This window comes from Salvelinus alpinus, chromosome 31 (assembly GCF_045679555.1).
Source record: "Salvelinus alpinus chromosome 31, SLU_Salpinus.1, whole genome shotgun sequence".
In the NCBI taxonomy this organism is placed as follows: domain Eukaryota; kingdom Metazoa; phylum Chordata; class Actinopteri; order Salmoniformes; family Salmonidae; genus Salvelinus; species Salvelinus alpinus.
The window spans coordinates 6,301,451-6,319,482 of record NC_092116.1 but is presented as its reverse complement, the minus strand read 5'-3'; the positions used below and the strand labels follow the sequence as shown (position 1 = coordinate 6,319,482).

Sequence of the window (18,032 nt, the reverse complement as noted above, 5' to 3'; positions counted from 1 at the left end):
CAAGTGATGTATCGCTAGATTTGATTTATTACAAGATTTAAGGGTATACTGTGCAACTTTCATAAGGTCTGGATGCCTTTGTGGAATACTGTACAACAAAAGGAGTCTGTCGTGAAAACATTCCAACTTCAGGGGAGATACCTATTTAGGCAATCCCTAGCTGCTGGGCTGCTCAGTCCTGGCCCGGGGGTTCTGCCGTACTATTGGTTGTCACTCTGGCCTTGGCCTAACACCTGAAACCAATAATAAATGTTTTACTAAGATCCTAAAGCTGAGTGTGGTGTGTTGGGTCGGGGCGCTGCAGGGCGGTGGACCCCTAGGGGCAGGACGGGGCGATCCAGCTGTATTGTGTCAAGTAAAAAGAGCTCTACAGCCCTATTAGTCCTATGACATGAATTACAGCGCCCTCCGTAATTATTGGGACAGTGAAGCATATTTTCTTTTGTCTCTATACTCCTAAAGTTTGGTTTGGAAATCAAACAATGACTTTGAAGTTAAAGTACAGACTGCCCGCTTTAATCTTAAGGTATTTTCATCCATGTCAGGTGAACCGTTTAGAAATTACTGCACTTTTTGTACATAGTCCCCCCATTTTAGGGGAGCAAAAGTGTTGGGACAACTTCACTTGTATGTTTATTAAAGTAGTAAAAAGTTAAGTATTTGGTCCAACATTCATAGCACGCAATGACTCTACAAATTTGTTTGGATGCATTTGCTGTTTGTTTTGGTTGTGTTTCTTATTATTTTGTGCCCAATAGAATTGAATGGTAAATGTATTGTGTCATTTTGGAGTCTCTTTATTGTAAATAAGAATAGAATATGTCTCTAAGCATTTCTACATCAGTGTTGATGCTACCGTGATTACGGATAATCCTGAATGAATTGTGAATAATGATGAGCGAGAAAGTTACAGATGCACAAATATCCTACCCAAAAGAAATGCTAACCTCCCCTGTTATTGTAATGGTGAGAGGTTAGCATGTCTTTGGGGTATGATATATAATGCTAACCTCCCCTGTTATTGTAATGGTGAGAGGTTAGCATGTCTTGGGGGTATGATTTAAAATGCTAACCTCCCCTGTTATTATAATGGTGAGAGGTTAGCATGTCTTTGGGGTATGATTTAAAATGCCAACCTCCCCTGTTATTGTAATGGTGAGAGGTTAGCATGTCTTTGGGGTATGATTTAAAATGCTAACCTCCCCTGTTATTGTAATGGTGAGAGGTTAGCATGTCTTGGGGGTATGATTTAAAATGCTAACCTCCCCTGTTATTGTAATGGTGAGAGGTTAGCATGTCTTTGGGGTATGATTTAAAATGCTAACCTCCCCTGTTATTGTAATGGTGAGAGGTTAGCATGTCTTTGGGGTATGATTTAAAATGCCAACCTCCCCTGTTATTGTAATGGTGAGAGGTTAGCATGTCTTTGGGGTATGATTTAAAATGCTAACCTCCCCTGTTATTGTAATGGTGAGAGGTTAGCATGTCTGTGGGGTATGATTTAAAATGCTAACCTCCCCTGTTATTGTAATGGTGAGAGGTTAGCATGTCTTTGGGGTATGATTTAAAATGCTAACCTCCCCTGTTATTGTAATGGTGAGAGGTTAGCATGTCTTGGGGGTATGATTTAAAATGCTAACCTCCCCTGTTATTGTAATGGTGAGAGGTTAGCATGTCTTTGAGGTATGATATTTGTGCATCTGTAACTTTCACGCTCATCTTTATTCACGATTCATTCAGTATTATATGTAATTATGGAAGCATCCACATTAATGTAGAAGTGTTTAGAAACATATTCTATTCTTATTTACAATAAAAGTGACACCAAAGGGTCATATTACATTGTGTAGAAATGTAGCAAATGAGCTTTAGATGCCCCCCAAAAAATCAGAATTCTAAGCAGATGCTGTATCTCTTAGTATAACCTAACCCTAATCTACTCATGTAATCGTTTGCTCACGTGGAAGCAGACTGTCAGGCTGGTGAGGCTGCGTGTTTTACAGCCCCACCGATGGCATGATGCACTCTGCTGATTCAATCAGTGAATCGGATGAAATGCTGCATATGACTGCTCTGCACGGTCGGTGCGTTCATGAGGACGCGCGTACACACACACACACACACACACACACACACACACACACACACACACACACACACACACACACACACACACACACACACACACACACACACACACACACACACACACACACACACACACACACACACACACACACACACACACACACACACACACACACACACACACACACACACACACACACACACACACACACAAACACAAACAAACCGACAGCAGGGTTTTAACCTAAGTCAGCTCCTATGCATGCATGGTATGTGCACACAGCCAGTGGTGCTGTGGTTCCTGTCTGGGCTCTGTCACTTTAAGAGTTCCGTTAGCATTACCCACACCTAGCATGTAGCCTACTTCCTCCAACCGTCGAGCTTTCGCTTGCAGACTAGCCTAGCTCTCTGTCGGTCTCCTCATTGTTGTAGTACACACCGACTTCACTAGTATCAGCATGTTAGGCCTATGTTCTTGGGATGGCAGTCTATCGAACCATCCTACACTTATTCAGTTTGATGATAACATCATTAATTACTGTCTAATTCTAATGTGATAACAATCAAGCCTGGCGAGTTTAATAACCTCTTATTCATAGAAGATGACGTGACACTTATGACTGTTTGATATATGGAATTAACACAAGCAGTGTTATTTGTTAGGGGCGGCAGGTAGCCTAGTGGTTAGAGTGTTAGGCCAGTAACTGAAAGGTTGCTAGATCAAATCCCTGAGCTGACAAGGTGAACATCTGTTCTGAACAAGGCAGTTAACCCACTGTTCCTAGGCTGTATTAGTAACTAAGAATTTGTTCTTCACTGGTTAAATAAAAAGCTACCTGCTGGTGGTGTAGTCTGTATGTTTTGGGGATCTGACTCTTGGCTGCATACTGTGGCCCTGCTTGTTCAGCAATACTATCATGTGATGCTATGAAACCACAGACCACACATCACATTATTCTCTCACAATGAGCCTCAGCAGCCCAGGTCTGTAACAAGGGTCGGTCTTGTGCACATTCTATGTTTAGGCCTACTGTGTTCAGCAAAGTTCTCTGATAGGTCAGAGTGTGTTTTTGTTGTAATCAGACATGTTAAACCTGTTACATTGTGGCTTTGGTGTCTGTCCACATACAGAGTATAGCAGTAACCAGACCATAGTGTTTGGGGTTACCATTTTTCCAGTTGGCAAGAAGAATGTGTCAAATGTGGATCAGCTAGACAGGCCGTCCCTCTTAACTGATTGGCAAAACGGCTGATCACTAATGGTCAGTTTGCAGAAATAATGTGTGCCCGTTATCTGTTCAAGGTTCATTCTCCAAATACAGCACATCAGTCTCTCAAATGTATTTCCTCGAGAATGCATGCCGGGAGTGGGATCAAAAACATACCCTCATGCGACATGATGGAATACGGGAGTACAGTACAGTACATCCCTTCTATAACACTGTAGCCTGTAAGATGATGTGGAACCATTCACACAACTAAGGTTATTTGGCTACTTCTTGGTATAGCTACCCATGTAAACACAGTTTCAGTTTCATCAGCATGTTGAGTGACCCAATTAGATGACAGGTCAGTGGCAAGCTCTGGTTGCTTTTCGACCATTACGTCTCTCATGTATTTCACAAATCGGTACCGTTGTGTAACACATCTGTGCTTGAGTTGGGCCGGGTGCTCACCGCCACCTCAAATTGTCCACTGCGTGAGTACCCGGCACCTCTTATAGAATATTGGCTCGAGAGAACTACAGGCACCATGCAATTTGTCAAGAGTAGACTGCAGTGTGTAACTATGCTAGAGCGCGTGGCTGGCAGGTATATGGGGTAGGCTGATATTTGGCTGGCGGTGGGTGAACTGAAGCAGCAGTTACCTAATGGTTAAGAGCAACCATTCTACAGGTCTATTTCTGTGCCATCCCACCAACCCCACCTTTCCCCCAGCCCCTTCCCTTCCACTGTGCCCTTTCTCTTCAATCCTCCCGTCTTCTATAACTGGCCTGCAACATGAGAAAGAGGCCCTGTCAGACTGTTCACACTCTGCCCTTACTCTCTCTCCTCTCTATAGGTCTTCAATTCTCTTTCCCTCTGCCAACAGAAATACAGTGTTGTTAAAAATGATATGCTCCCTTTCAGATTTTCTAAATATTTGCATATTTTTTGACACTGAATCTTGTCAGATCTTCAACCAAACCCTAATATTAGATTAAAGGCAACCTGAGTGAACATATTACACTAAATGCCGATACTCAATTCATTTATTTAATCAACTAAATTATGCAACACCCAATGCACCTGTGTGAAAAAGTAATTGCCCCCCTACGCGACTGGTTGCAACCAAATGCTTCCTGTAGTTGTTGATCAGTCTCTCACGTCTCACTCAGTATTGTATTGTACAAACTCCTGAGTGGTGCAGCGGTCTAAGGCACTGCATCTCAGTGCAAGAGGTCTCACTATAGACACCCTGGTTCGAATCCAGGCTGTATCACAACCGGCTGTGATTGGGAGTCCCATAGGGTGGTGCACAATTGGCACAGGTTTGGCCGGTGTAGGCTGTCATTGTAAATAAGAATTTGTTATTAACTGAATTGCCTAGTGAAGGTAAAATAAATGTCGCTGTGGGGGTATTTTGGCCCACTCAGTGACATTTGTGGGTTTTCGAGCATGAACTGCTCGTTTCAGGTCCTGCCACAACTTCTCAATCGGGTTTAGGTCTGGACTTTGACTAGGCCATTCCAAAACTTTTAACTGTGTTGCTTTTCAGACAATGATGGCAAGTCATCCAGGTCCTGAGGCAGCAAAGCATCCCCAAACCATCACACTACCACCACCATGCTGAACCTTTGTTGGTATGAGGTCATTACTGTGGAATGCAGTGTTTGGTTTTTGCAAGACATAACGGGACCCGTGTTGTCCAAAAACGTCCACTTTTGACTCATCTGTCCATAGAACATTCTTCCAGGAATCTTGATGATCATCCAGGTGCTTTTTGACAAACTTGAGTCAACTTTTTGGAAGACATGGGTCCCATTATGTCTGGCAAAAACCAAACACTGCATTCCACAGTAAGGACCTCACACAACGGTCAAGCATGGTAGTGGTAGTGTGATGGTCAGAAAGGGGGCAAATAATTTTTCATGGCACTGTATAGTTTTACTCATGGGCAGCTAGACTTTTAAGTACCTATGTTCATTCTAGCATACTTCAAGACGTAACAGTGCATTCTGTTTCATTTCAACATGCAATTAGCCTGTTGCATGTTTACCTTTCGGAGTCACCGGACTGACTGTAAACGAACAGCAATATCTTGCTCACTCACTATTGGTTCTTGTTGTTGGGAGTTGGCAAAGGTAAACAATACAATGCTATTTCACGTCCCTGAAAAGAATATCTTCTAGGATTACATAATTGCTGTTCTACTCTAGAACAGATCTGTTGAGTGACAACCCTCCTTGTGTGACATACATGTAGGAGGTAGCTGGCTGAGGCTGGAGACAAATTGAAGTATTATGCCCTGGTGGTTGCTAGGGCCACACCCTCCATTGATAGTGCCCTGAGGACTGTAAACACAGAAGAAGAAGAGAAATGCCCCAGCTGGGTCATGTTCAGTAAGAGTAAACGTTTTGAAATGGGGATGTACAATCTGAACTTGTCCTATAAGAAATGTTGTGAAACGTTTTGCTACGATATGCCCTACTGAACATGCCCCAGCTAATGTCTCCCATACCAGAGGAACTCAGGCCGTAGCAGGGAAGTTAGTTTGTCGACGTTGATCCGATTATGGAGCTCATTCTCTTCCTCTGAGATGTCTGTTAGTCAGCGCACTGAACAGAGTCACAAGATGTAGGTTTTTGTCCAGGCTGGGTTTTTTTCACAGCAGTGTGTGTGTGTGTGTGCTTGTGCGTGCATGCGTGCTTGTTTGTATTTAAGAGAAGGCCAACTGGTCATGTCTTGAGCTTTTATCTTTGTGCCTCTTAAATTCCAACACTCTATTGGGGGGATGGGGGGGCATGTATTTCTGATGGCTCTAAAATATTCCAGACAGCCTAGCCTATGGACTAAACGCATTTATCAGTATTAGTATGTGCATTGATACTGTTCATAGTAAGTGCTTACATTCAACCTGACTGTGCCATGTTATAGCCTGAAGGAACAGGATACACAGAGAGCTCAGTCCTGTAAATGATCCTATGCTAAATACCGGTATTTTCCTATGTAAAGAATACCTCAGACTCCAGTAGCGGCCTATTTAGGTCCTATTATATGGGTTAGTTAACCAAATACTGCATTATCAATGGAAACACTGATCTACACTGTAGTGTTTATATACGTGTATACAGTATTAAGAAATGCTTACAGTATACCGTGTTTTGTCCTTTCTCTACTTACAGGCAACCAGACAAACTGAGAGTAGTATGGACCAGGAGAAACAGACGAAACTGCACCAAGGTAATATGGGGAGAGCTACTTCATTTAACAAGTAGGAGTGGCATGTGTAGGCCTATTTGTCTAACACTTGTCATCATGATAAAGTCTGAGAAGGTATGTAGCCTACCTGAGGGTGTGTAGCCTGTAAGGTGTATGGTCAGATTTGCTTGTGTTTGAGGAAATGGAACCATCTAGATACAGAAGTGTATAGGTATGAGATTTGAGCTAAGCCATAAATACATCTGCCTTTATTCATCACAGTAATTGCTTTATTAATCACATCACATGAACTTCTAGTAACATTGAGCACTCTGTGAGATACACATGGCTTATTCAATATAAAATGCATATGGTCAGCACCTGCTCTGGTCCTTTCCCTGACCTGGGCTTTCCAATCCTCAGCTGCATGGATGGCAGCCGGGCATCAAGAACCCCTACAGGGGCACAGTGGTATGGCAGGTGCCCGAAAACCTGGACATCAATGTCACACTTTTCAAGGTATGGCATCTCAACCCTAGGATGATATGTGTGAATGATTGGGGAAATGATTTAGATGAATCAGCATTTGAATTGTCAAAACATGTTTCCTTATTCTCAAAATCTCTCTCATTTAGGACCCGACTGCAGACGAATTTGAAGACAAGGACTGGACGTTCATCATTGAGAATGTGAGTGAATGAATGTTTCCATCAATTCTGAATTCCATTTTTAGTCAAGGCGGATTCGTGGAATAAGTTTGACAAAGCTGACATAGTACATGCTACCCAAAAATGTCCTGAGTTAAAGCCTCTTATATACTGTGAAGTGATATTGGATTCAAAACAGCATTACTTTGAAAACATACGATTGGCTAATGACCCCTGTCTTTTGTCCTTCTAGGAGACTAACAAGGGCCACAGGAAGGTGCTGGCATCGGTGGACGTCAACATGAAGAAGTTTGCCAGCGCCACGCCTGCCCAGTATGACCTGACGCTGAAGCTCAAGCCTCTGTCAGTGAAGGTGGTGGAGGCCACGCTCAAACTGACCTTGACCTGCGTCTTCCTCAAAGAGGGCAAGGCCACGTGAGTCACCATTTATTTAAATCAGTGAAGTTTATCATAGGTTTACCATATTACGTTAAGTAGATAATATGGTAAACCTTTTAAATAGCCTTATGTCAAGAAGACAGAGGTTGAGGTACTAAAACAGGGGTGTCTAACTTATTTTGCCCCGGGGGGGGGGGCGCATTTTCGTCTTCAACCACGAGGTCAGGAGGGCCTCACAGATTTTGCCGTTAAAATTTGCAAAAAATAGTCCTCTATCCATCGTTTTGGGAATTTTCAATGCTCCTTGACTGTCTAGTGATTATTAACGAGCTAGACTGTCAAGAAACTATGAATATAGGTCCATTATAATTTCTACACAGTTTCGATTTGGTTTTAGTCACTTTATTTTTTTTCTTTCTCCAAAATATATACTGTGTGTGTACATACTATGGCAAGAAAAAGTATGTGAACCGTTTGGAATTACCTGGATTTCTGCATAAATTGGATATCAAATTTGATTCATCAAATCTTCAACTAAGTCACAACAATAGACAAACTAATAACACACAAATGATTGTATTTTCTTGTCTATATTGAATACATCATTTAAACATTCACAGTGTAGGTTGGAAAAAGTATGTGATCCCCTAGGCCAATGACTTCTCCAAAAGTTAATTGGAGTCAGGAGACAGCTAACCTAAAGATTGGAGATGTTGGTTAGAGCTGCCTTGCCCTAATAAAAACACTCACAAAATTTGAGTTTGCTATTCACAATAAGCTTTGCCTGATGTGAACCATGCCTCGAACAAAAGAGATCTCCGAAGACCTAAGATTAAGAATTGTTGACTTGCATAAAGCTGGAAAGGGTTACATAAGTATCTCTAAAAGCCTTGATGTTCATCAGTCCACGGTAAGAGAAATTGTCTATAAATGGAGAAAGTTCAGCACTGTTGCTACTCTCCTTAGGAGTGGCCGTCCTACAAAGATGACTGCAAGAGCACAGCGCAAAATGCTCAATGAGGTTAAGAAGCATCCTAGAGTGTCAGCTAAAGACTTACATAAATCTCTGGAACATGCTAACATCTCTGTTGACTAGTCTATGATACGTAAAACACTAAACAAGAATGTGTTCATGGGAGGACACCACGGAAGAAGCCACTGCTGTCCAAAAAAAAACATTTCTGCACGTCTGAAGTTTGAAAAAGTGCACCTGGATGTTCCACAGCACAACTGGCAAAATATTCTGTGGACAGATGAAACTACAGTTGAGTTGTTTGGAAGGAACACACAACACCATGTGAGGAGAAAAAAAGAAAAAACATTAAAACCTCATCCCAAATGTAAAGTATGGTGGAGGGAGCATCATGGTTTGGGGATGCTTTGCTGCCTCAGGGCCTGGACAGCTTGCTATCATCAACGGGAAAATGAGTTCCCAAGTTTATCAATACATTTTGCAGGAGAATGTTAGGCTATCTGTCCACCAATTGAAGCTCAACAGAAGTTGGGTGACGCAACAGGACAACGACCCAAAACACAGAAGTAAATCAACAACAGAATGGCTTCAACAGAAGAAAATATGCCTTCTGGAGTGGCCCAGTCAGAGTCCTGACCTCAACTCGATTGAGATGCTGTGGCATGACCTCAAGAGAGCAGTTCACACCAGACATCCCAAGAGTATTGCTGACCTTTGTAAAGAGGAATGGTCCAAAATTCCTCCTGACCGTTGTGCAGGTCTGATACGCAACTACAGAAAATGTTTGGTTGAGGTTATTGCTGCCAAAGGAGGGTCAACCAGTTATTATTAAATCCAAGGGTTCACATACTTTTTCCACCCTGCACTATGATTGTTTACACTGTGTGTTCAATAAAGACATGAAAATGTATAATTGTTTGTGTGTTATTAGTTTAAGCAGACAGTCTTTGTCTATTGTTGTGACCTAGATGAAGATCAGAACAAATTTGATGACCAATTTATTAGAAATCCAGGTATTTCCAAAGGGTTCACATACTTTTTCTTGCACTGTATACACTACCGTTCATAAGTTTGGGGTCACTTAGAAATGTCCTTGTTTTGAAAGAAAATCAAAAAAAAATCCATTAAAATAACATCAAATTTATCAGAAATACAGTATAGACATTGTTAATGGTGTAAATTACTATTGTAGCTGAAAACGGCTGATTGTTAATGGAATATCTACACAGACGTACAGAGGCCCATTATCAGCAACCATCACCCCTGTGTACCAATGGCACATTGTGTTACCTAATCCAAGTTGATTATTTTAAAAGGCTAATTGATCATTAGAAAACCCTTTTGCAATTATGTTAGCTCAGCTTAAAACGGTTGTGCTGATTAAAGAAGCAATAAAACTGTCCTTATTTCAACTAGTTGAGTATCTGGAGCATCAGCATTTGTGGGTTCGATTACAGGCTCAAAATGGCCAGAACTTTCTTCTGAAACGCGTCAGTCTATTCTTGTTCTGAGAAATGAAGGCTATTCCATGCGAGGAATTGCCAAGAAACTGAAGATATCGTACAACGCTGTGTACCACTCCCTTCACAGAACAGCTCAAACTGGCTCTAACCAGAATAGAAAGAGGAGTGGGAGGCCCGGTGCACAACTGAGCAAGAGGACAAGTACATTAGAGTGTCTAGTTTGAGAAACAGATGCCTCACAAGTCCTCAACTGGCAGCTTCATTAAATAAATGCAAAGAAAAAGCCATATCTCAGACAGGCCAATAAAAATAATTATTCTACAAAGTAGAAAATAGTAAAAATAAAGAAAAACCCTTGAATGAGTAGGTGTGTACAAACTTTTGACTGGTACTGTGTATATATATATATATATATATACAGTGGGGCAAAAAAGTATTTAGTCAGCCACCAATTGTGCAAGTTCTCCCACTTAAAAAGATGAGAGGCCTGTAATTTTCATCATAGGTACACTTCAACTATGACAGACAAAATGAGAAAAAATCCAGAAAATCACATTGTAGGATTTTTAATGAATTTATTTGCAAATTATGGTGGAAAATAAGTATTTGGTCAATAACAAAAGTTTATCTCAATACTTTGTTATATACCCTTTGTTGGCAATGACAGAGGTCAAACGTTTTCTGTAAGTCTTCACAAGGTTTTCACACACTGTTGCTGGTATTTTGGCCCATTCCTCCATGCAGATCTCCTCTAGAGCAGTGATGTTTTGGGGCTGTTGCTGGGCAACACAGACTTTCAACTCCCTCCAAAGATTTTCTGTATATGTATATAGTTTATGTATATATTCATATGTATATGAATATGTATGTGTGTGTGTGTGTTTTATTACTCAAACCACCCTGTACTAAACAGTTTACCACATTATGTAAAGTTGAAAAAGCCTTGAGCCAACTTTCTTTCAACTAAGCTTACAGTTAAATAACACACAGTGCAATACAAGTAGGTATGTAGTGGATAGGTACAGTATATAAACGTTTGAGTTGGCCATTACTGACCTGTATACACCTGTATAGTGAGTTGATGATGTTCAATGATTAGTCATAAACTGTCGTTTAGACAATATTACTGTTTTGGGATGAGTCATAAGGCTTGTTGCTTCCTTTCTCCTCTACAGAGATGAGGACATGCAGAGTCTGGCCAGTCTGATGAGCCTGAAGCAGAGTGACATCGGCAACCTGGATGACTTCAACGATAGTGACGAGGAAGAGGGCGGAAGAAGAGCCAGCATAGGAGCCAGCATGGGAGCCGCAACTCCCGTCACAGGTAGTGGTCTCAGCAGACATGACACAAGTCATCAGTGTTTTCATGTTCCGAGATCTAGTCCAGGCTTAGAGAAAATGTGACAGAGACAGAGACACTCAAAATGCTCTGGTCTGGAATACTGCCACGCTGATAAATACAGTAGCTATATACTAATCTTGCATACACACTGAAAAAACACAAGTCTACTTATCCACTTCATCTGACAGTGATGCATATACAGTTGAAGTCAGAAGTTTACATACACCATTAACCAAATACATTTAAACTCAGTTTTTCACAATTCCTGACATTTAATCCGAGTAAAAATTCCCTGTCTTAGGTCAGTTAGGATCGCCACTTTATTTTAAGAATGTGAAATGTCAGAATAATAGTAGAGAGAATTATTTATTTCAGCTTTTATTTCTTTCATCACATTCCCACTGGGTCAGAAGTTTACATACACTCAATTAGTATTTGGTAGCATTGCCTTTAAATTGTTTAACTTGGGTCAAACGTTTCAGGTAGTCTTCCACAAGCTTCCCACAATAAGTTGGGTGAATTTTGGCCCATTCCTCCTGACAGAGCTGGTGTAACTGAGTCAGGTTTGTAGGCCTCCTTGCTCGCACACGCTTTTTCAGTTCTGCCCACACATTTTCTATGGGATTGAGGTCAGGGCTTTGTGATGGCCACTCCAAAACCTTGACTTTGTTGTCCTTAAGCCATTTTGCCACAACTTTGGAAGTATGCTTGGGATCACTGTCCATTTGGAAGACCCATTTGCGACCAAGCTTTAAGTTCCTGACTGATGTCTTGAGATGTTGCTTCAATATATCCACCTAATTTTCCATCCTCATGATGCCATCTATTTTGTGAAGTGCACCAGTCCCTCCTGCAGCAAAGCACTCCCACAACATGATGCTGCCACCCCAGTGCTTCACGGTTGGGATGGTGTTCTTCGGCTTGCAAGCCTCCCCTTTTTCCTCCAAACATAACGATGGTCATTATGGCCAAACAGTTCTATTTTTGTTTCATCAGACCAGAGGACATTTCTCCAAAAAGTACGATCTTTGTCCCCATGTGTAGTTGCAAACCGTAGTCTGGCTTTTTTATGGCGGTTTTGGAGAAGTGGCTACTTCCTTGCTGAGCGACCTTTCAGGTTATGTCGATATAGGACTTGTTTTACTGTGGATATAGATACTTTTGAACCTGTTTCCTCCAGCATCTTCACAAGGTCATTTGCTGTTGTTCTGGGATTGATTTGCAATTTTCACACCAAAGTACGTTCATCTCTAGGAGACAGAACGCGTTTCCTTCCGAAGCGGTATGACGGCTGCATGGTCCCATGGTGTTTATACTTGTGTACTATTATTTGTACAGATGAACATGGTACCTTCATGTGTTTGGAAATTTCTCCCAAGGATGAACGAGACTTGTGGAGGTCTCCAATTGTTTTTCTTTGATTTTCTCATGATATCAAGCGAAGAGGCACTGAGTTTGAAGGTAGGCCTTGAAATACATCCACAGGTACACCTCCAATTGACTCAAAAGATGTCAATTAGCCTATCAGAAGCTTCTAAAGCCATGACATCATTTTCTGGATTTTTCCAAGCTGTTTAAAGGCACAGTCAATTTAGTGTATGTAAACTTCTGACCCACTGGAATTGTGATACAGTGAATTATAAGTGAAATAATCTGTCTGTAAACAGTTGTTGGAAAAATTACTTGTGTCATGCACAAAGTAGATGTCCTAACCGACTTGCCAAAACTATAGTTTGTTAACAAGAAATTTGTGGAGTGGTTGAAAAACGAGTTTTAATGACTCCAACATAAGTGTATGTAAACTTCCGACTTCAACTGTAGTAACAGGTAAACAAAACTGTCATAGGAGATGTTTACTTTGCACATATGATTGCCAGCCATATGAGGTGTGACAATTCTATTTTAAGCATTTATGTTTAAAAACATTGCTCAATACACCGGCATAACATGTTGCTCCACTCTCCAGCCTCACACCTATGTCTCAACTACGGTGGCCCAATTTCCCTGTTCAACATTTTCCCTTTCAAATGTATGAATGCCAAGAAACTCTCTTTCCACGCCAAGCTTCCCTTTCCATAGTATATCAATTTAATTTCCTTCCTTTTCTTTCCTTTTCCTTTAATTGAATATGTTCCTTCCTTCCTTCCTTCCTTCTACTTTGAAAGCTTCCACAAGGAGAATACGTGATCAGGCATGGAGACCTGTGATTGACCCAGAGGCCACAGGTAACTTCCTGTTTCCTCCCCTGCTCCCACCTCCTCTGAATCCTGATTGGCCTTTTTCCCCTATCCCTTCTCCTTCTATATAACATCCCATCCCTCATTTGAAATTATGATATTCATGGGTTATAAGCATTTGTCTAAATATTGATCATCAACCTATATACATAATTTGTATGGTTCGATGAATCATATTTATTAAACCGAATGGATATTAGCCAATTAGGTTTCAAATTAAGTTGTATACCTCATTACATTCTCATATTTAATCAGATACTCTCCGCAAGGGTAAATTAAGCAAACAAATGACCAGTCGTTTAAATCACTGTTTGAAGTGATGGAATCTGATAGATGTTAAAATGTATGGTTACACAATACAGAGTCCTAAGGTGTCCATAGGAGCTGAGCTTTTTCTTTTAAATTCTTCTCATGTACAGTATCAAATGTACTGTAATTCAACTGTGGGACTGAATGCAGGGGCCTAACCAGGAATTCTTGTCCCTGGCACATAGAAATGGGAGTAGGGTTTAATCATTGATAATGAAGAGTTACAGTAAGAAAGAATCGGTAATTCGAGCAACTGTACAGTTTGACTGTATGGTATGAGTATCCGAGTACTATCACTCTCCATTGCTTATATTCTTTCAATCTTCCCCTCTTCCCTTTTCTCACTTCCTCTTCCCTTCTGTTTTCACTTCTGTTTCCCTTCCTCTCTTCTCTTCCTCAACTGAATCTCACTTATCTTCTCATCTCTTTGGTCCATTTTTCTACACCACTTTCTCTCTCTACTTTCCCTGCCATTCTATTCTGTTCTCTCCTGCATCTGTCCTCCCTTTTATCCTTTGCTCCTACTCTCTTTTCCATCTTCCTCCTTTTTCTGCCCATCGCCTCCCCTCCCACCCCGTCCTCATCTCTCACCCAGCTGCCAGTAAGATGGATTGGAGTAGCTCATCTGGCACTGTGTCTACCATCTCACATCTGTCACGCACCCCTCTGCCCGTACCCCTCGACCCCTCCGCCCTGCCTCCCGCCCCTGCCGCCCGCTCCCGACTCACCACTGGCCCCGCGGGCACCGCTCAGCAGGCACGACCCTCCCCCTATGCCTACCAAGTGCCAGCCTTTGTCCGCGCCCACCCACCTGCACTGCCCAAAATCTTCCAGCCCGCTGCTGGCTCAGGTACTGGCAGACTGACTGACTTACAGACATCACAGTGATAAAGCTGAAATAAATCGATTTCCGGCTGAAATCCGCATAAGGTGAAACAGCGCAACTGTTCGCCCGCAGCACATTTGTTATTGTTTTGTTTTGTTCTGTTGGTGAAACGTAGGAGATGAGCATCCAGCATCGTGGGGGGGAAAAAAATCGTAGTACATACTCTGCTGTTCTATCGCACGTGCAATGATGTCTGAGGGGGGAAAAACTGTCTGTTGTTTTGAAGTTACTTTGTTGTTGTGACATCACAAACGGACGTGGCAGTTTCACCAAGTACGGATTACAGCTTTAATCATAGACTACACCTATTGTAATAAGTAAAAGGTCAAATAGCAGCTTTTATTCAAGGTAAGGATACCGCCGAGGGATACCCAAATGTTTGATTCTGAGTTTTGTTGTTTGGGTATTCTGTCTCACTTGAACACAGTAAAGGGGCCATTACCATGTTATGCCATGTACAGTCAGGTCCAAAATTATTGGCACCCTTGATAAAGATGGGCAAAAAAAAGACTGTATAAAATAAATAATACAAATACTGAGCTATATTGTATTCTCAATTTTGGGGAAATTATATTATTTTATACTAATACAATTGCTCAGAGAAAGAGATTTTGTTTAAAGCAAGTAAGCTTTTTTTCTAAAAAAGATAGAGGTCAAAATGATTTGCACCCCTGTTTTCAATACCTTTCAATACCTCACCTTGCGAGGATAACTGCACTGAGACTTTTTCTCAAATGTTTTGAGATGGGAGTCCACATTGGGAGGGATCTTAGACCATTCGTCCACACAAAACCTTTCCAGAGCCTTGATATCCTTCATCGGTGTTTATGGACTGCCTTCTTCAATTCAAACCACAGGTTTTCAATGGTTTTCAAGTCCAGAGACCTAGATGGCCATTGCAAAATGTTTTCTGTTTCAATTGACCATTTCTTTGTCGATTTTGATGTGTGCTTGGGGTTATTGTCTTGCTGGAACATCCATTTTCAGCCAAGTTTCAGCTTCCTTGTAGAGGCAACTACATTTTTGGCTAAAATGTCCTGGTACTGGGTAAAGTTCATGATGTCGTTGACCTTTACAAGGGCCTCAGGACCAGTGGAAGCAAAATAGCCCCATAACATCAAAGAGCCACCACCATATTTTACAGTATGTAATGGGTTCTTTTCTGCATATGCAGAACTCAGCAAACTCCAGGCGTTTACATTTGCTGGATGACGTGAAATTAGAGCTCTTTGAATTGAAGATGGCAGTCCATAAGCACAGACAAAGAGTATCAAGGATCTGGAAAGATTCTGAATGGAGGAATGGTCTAAGATCCCTTCCAATGTATTCTTCAATTTCATCATTTTTGAGGGGCTGATAACGTCACTAAAATGTTGCGCGCATCGATGTGGCCAGAAGGCGTGAATAGATAGCAACAATGACAAGAAGCTGCCATATGGGGAATCGTAGGTGACTCGCTTCAGGTCATTGTATCTTGTTCTTGATACCATGTCTTGTTTTGACTGATGTCATGTCTAAGCTAATATGGCAAAAATTCGCTAGCTAACCAACAACTGTAACGATGTATTTGAGAGACAACAAGTGCTCGTTGTGCAAATGTATTTGTTTTCATAAAAAATGCGAAAATATAGTTGAATATAGATGAAATTGTCAAGGCTCAGGAGAAGACCCAGATGCAGACAGTTTCAAAGTAACAAAACTTTATTACAAAAACAGGGGGGCAGGCAAACGACGGGTCAAAGGCAGGCAGAGGTCAGTAGTCCAGAGCAGAGTCTGAAAGGTACAGAACGGCAGGCAGGGTCAGGGCAGGCAGAGGTCAGTAATTCAGGGTGGTATAACAGGTACAGAATGACAGGCAGGCTCAGGGTCAAGGCAGGCAGAATGGTAAAAGACTGGTAAAGCTAGAAAACAGGAACTAGAGACAGACAGGAGCACGGGGGGAAAACACTGGTAGGCTTGACGAAAAACTAAACGAACTGGCAACAGGCAAACAGAGAACACAGGTATAAGTACACTGGGGATAATGGGGAAGATGGGCGACACCTGGAGGGGGGTGGAGACAAGCACAAAGAAAGGTGTGACAGAAATATAGTTTAAGACAAGAGTCTAAGACAACCCCATCTGTTTTGGCCCAGAGATGCGTACGCGTCGCTTTTGACCAACCCGTCTATAGAAATGTATTGAAAACAGGACTGCCAATCATTTTGACCCTTATCTTTTTTAGAAAAAAAACTTAATTACTTGTTAAACAAACTCTCTTTCTCTGAGCAATTGTATTAGTATAAAATAATATACATTTCCCATTGTGTTGAGCATATATATAGCTCAGTATTTGTATTATTCATTATTATACTTTATCAAGGGTGCCAAACATTTTGGACCTGACTCTATCTTTCTATGGTCTGAAGCACCCCCTGCTGTTTACATCAGTAAAGCTATGGCAAGATTGGGAAAAACATGTCGACACATTCCTTGAGGAATGAACTGAATGTCCTGAATTACCTTGAGTCTCTAGAGACACACAGGGGTCTGGAATAATTATTTTCTCCACTGACCGAAATGCCAGGCGTTAAATGTTTATTGCAGAGATTGCCAGAGGCAATTGCTTCATTTCCATAGCAACTGCCTTAGCTCGCAGTGAATTTCTTCATCAAAGCGGTGTCATACTGTATTTATGGTTTCTGGCGTTGGTCCTTGACTGTTGCTAGGGAAGTGAGATCACAGTTAATAGGGCTGTTTAGTTGTGGAGTAGTTTAGTTTACTCAGGCCAGTTTCAAGAGAAAGCATGTACTTTAAAAAAAAAACATTGTTTTTTTTACATTAAGCCATGCTGAAGGACACAATTGTTCTACTCTCTGCACTGGTCAAGCTTGATTCTAATTTCTCAACCCATCTTTAATATGCTTTCTGTTTCTCACTGTCTGCCCTCTCCCTTTTCCTTCACTCCTCTCTTTCTTCCTCCTCTACTCTCTCCTCTACCGTTTTCTCTCAGTGCCCATATCTGTAGGCCGGAGGCCCTGTGGCTTCCAGACTGACCCGGCCCTTGAACCTGCCAGTCTTGCTGAGGGCCATGTGGCCCCTGGTCTCCCCACCTTCTCTCCATCAAGACCCCTCTCAGCCTCCTTCACTGGGCCTTCCTCCTCTTCCACCTCTCCTCTCTCCTCTTCACCCTCTGCCCCATCTGTCTTTCCACCTCCCTCTTTCTCGGATATTCCACAGACAGGTACTGCATGCACAGAAATTGATGGGATAGTTTCAAGGCATTTGTCCTTCATTTCAATTTACTGC

General features: G+C 41.7%; 1 protein-coding gene across 8 annotated transcripts in view; it reads left to right on the top strand.

The window, feature by feature from the left end:
• The window catches only part of LOC139561873 (EH domain-binding protein 1-like protein 1), a 63,957-nt gene that overhangs the window by 3,617 nt on the left and 42,308 nt on the right, over positions 1–18,032 (top strand). For 5 of the 8 annotated variants that reach the window (XM_071379236.1, XM_071379235.1, XM_071379237.1 and 2 more), the window contains exons 2-9: positions 6,473–6,530; positions 6,912–7,007; positions 7,124–7,177; positions 7,389–7,570; positions 11,146–11,294; positions 13,478–13,537; positions 14,454–14,708; positions 17,737–17,967. In XM_071379236.1, coding sequence (XP_071235337.1) covers positions 6,473–6,530; positions 6,912–7,007; positions 7,124–7,177; positions 7,389–7,570; positions 11,146–11,294; positions 13,478–13,537; positions 14,454–14,708; positions 17,737–17,967 — 1,085 coding nt within the window. The remainder of the gene's footprint in view (positions 1–6,472; positions 6,531–6,911; positions 7,008–7,123; positions 7,178–7,388; positions 7,571–11,145; positions 11,295–13,477; positions 13,538–14,453; positions 14,709–17,736; positions 17,968–18,032) is intronic. The other 3 variants (XM_071379238.1, XM_071379239.1, XM_071379240.1) reach the window with 3 other exon arrangements.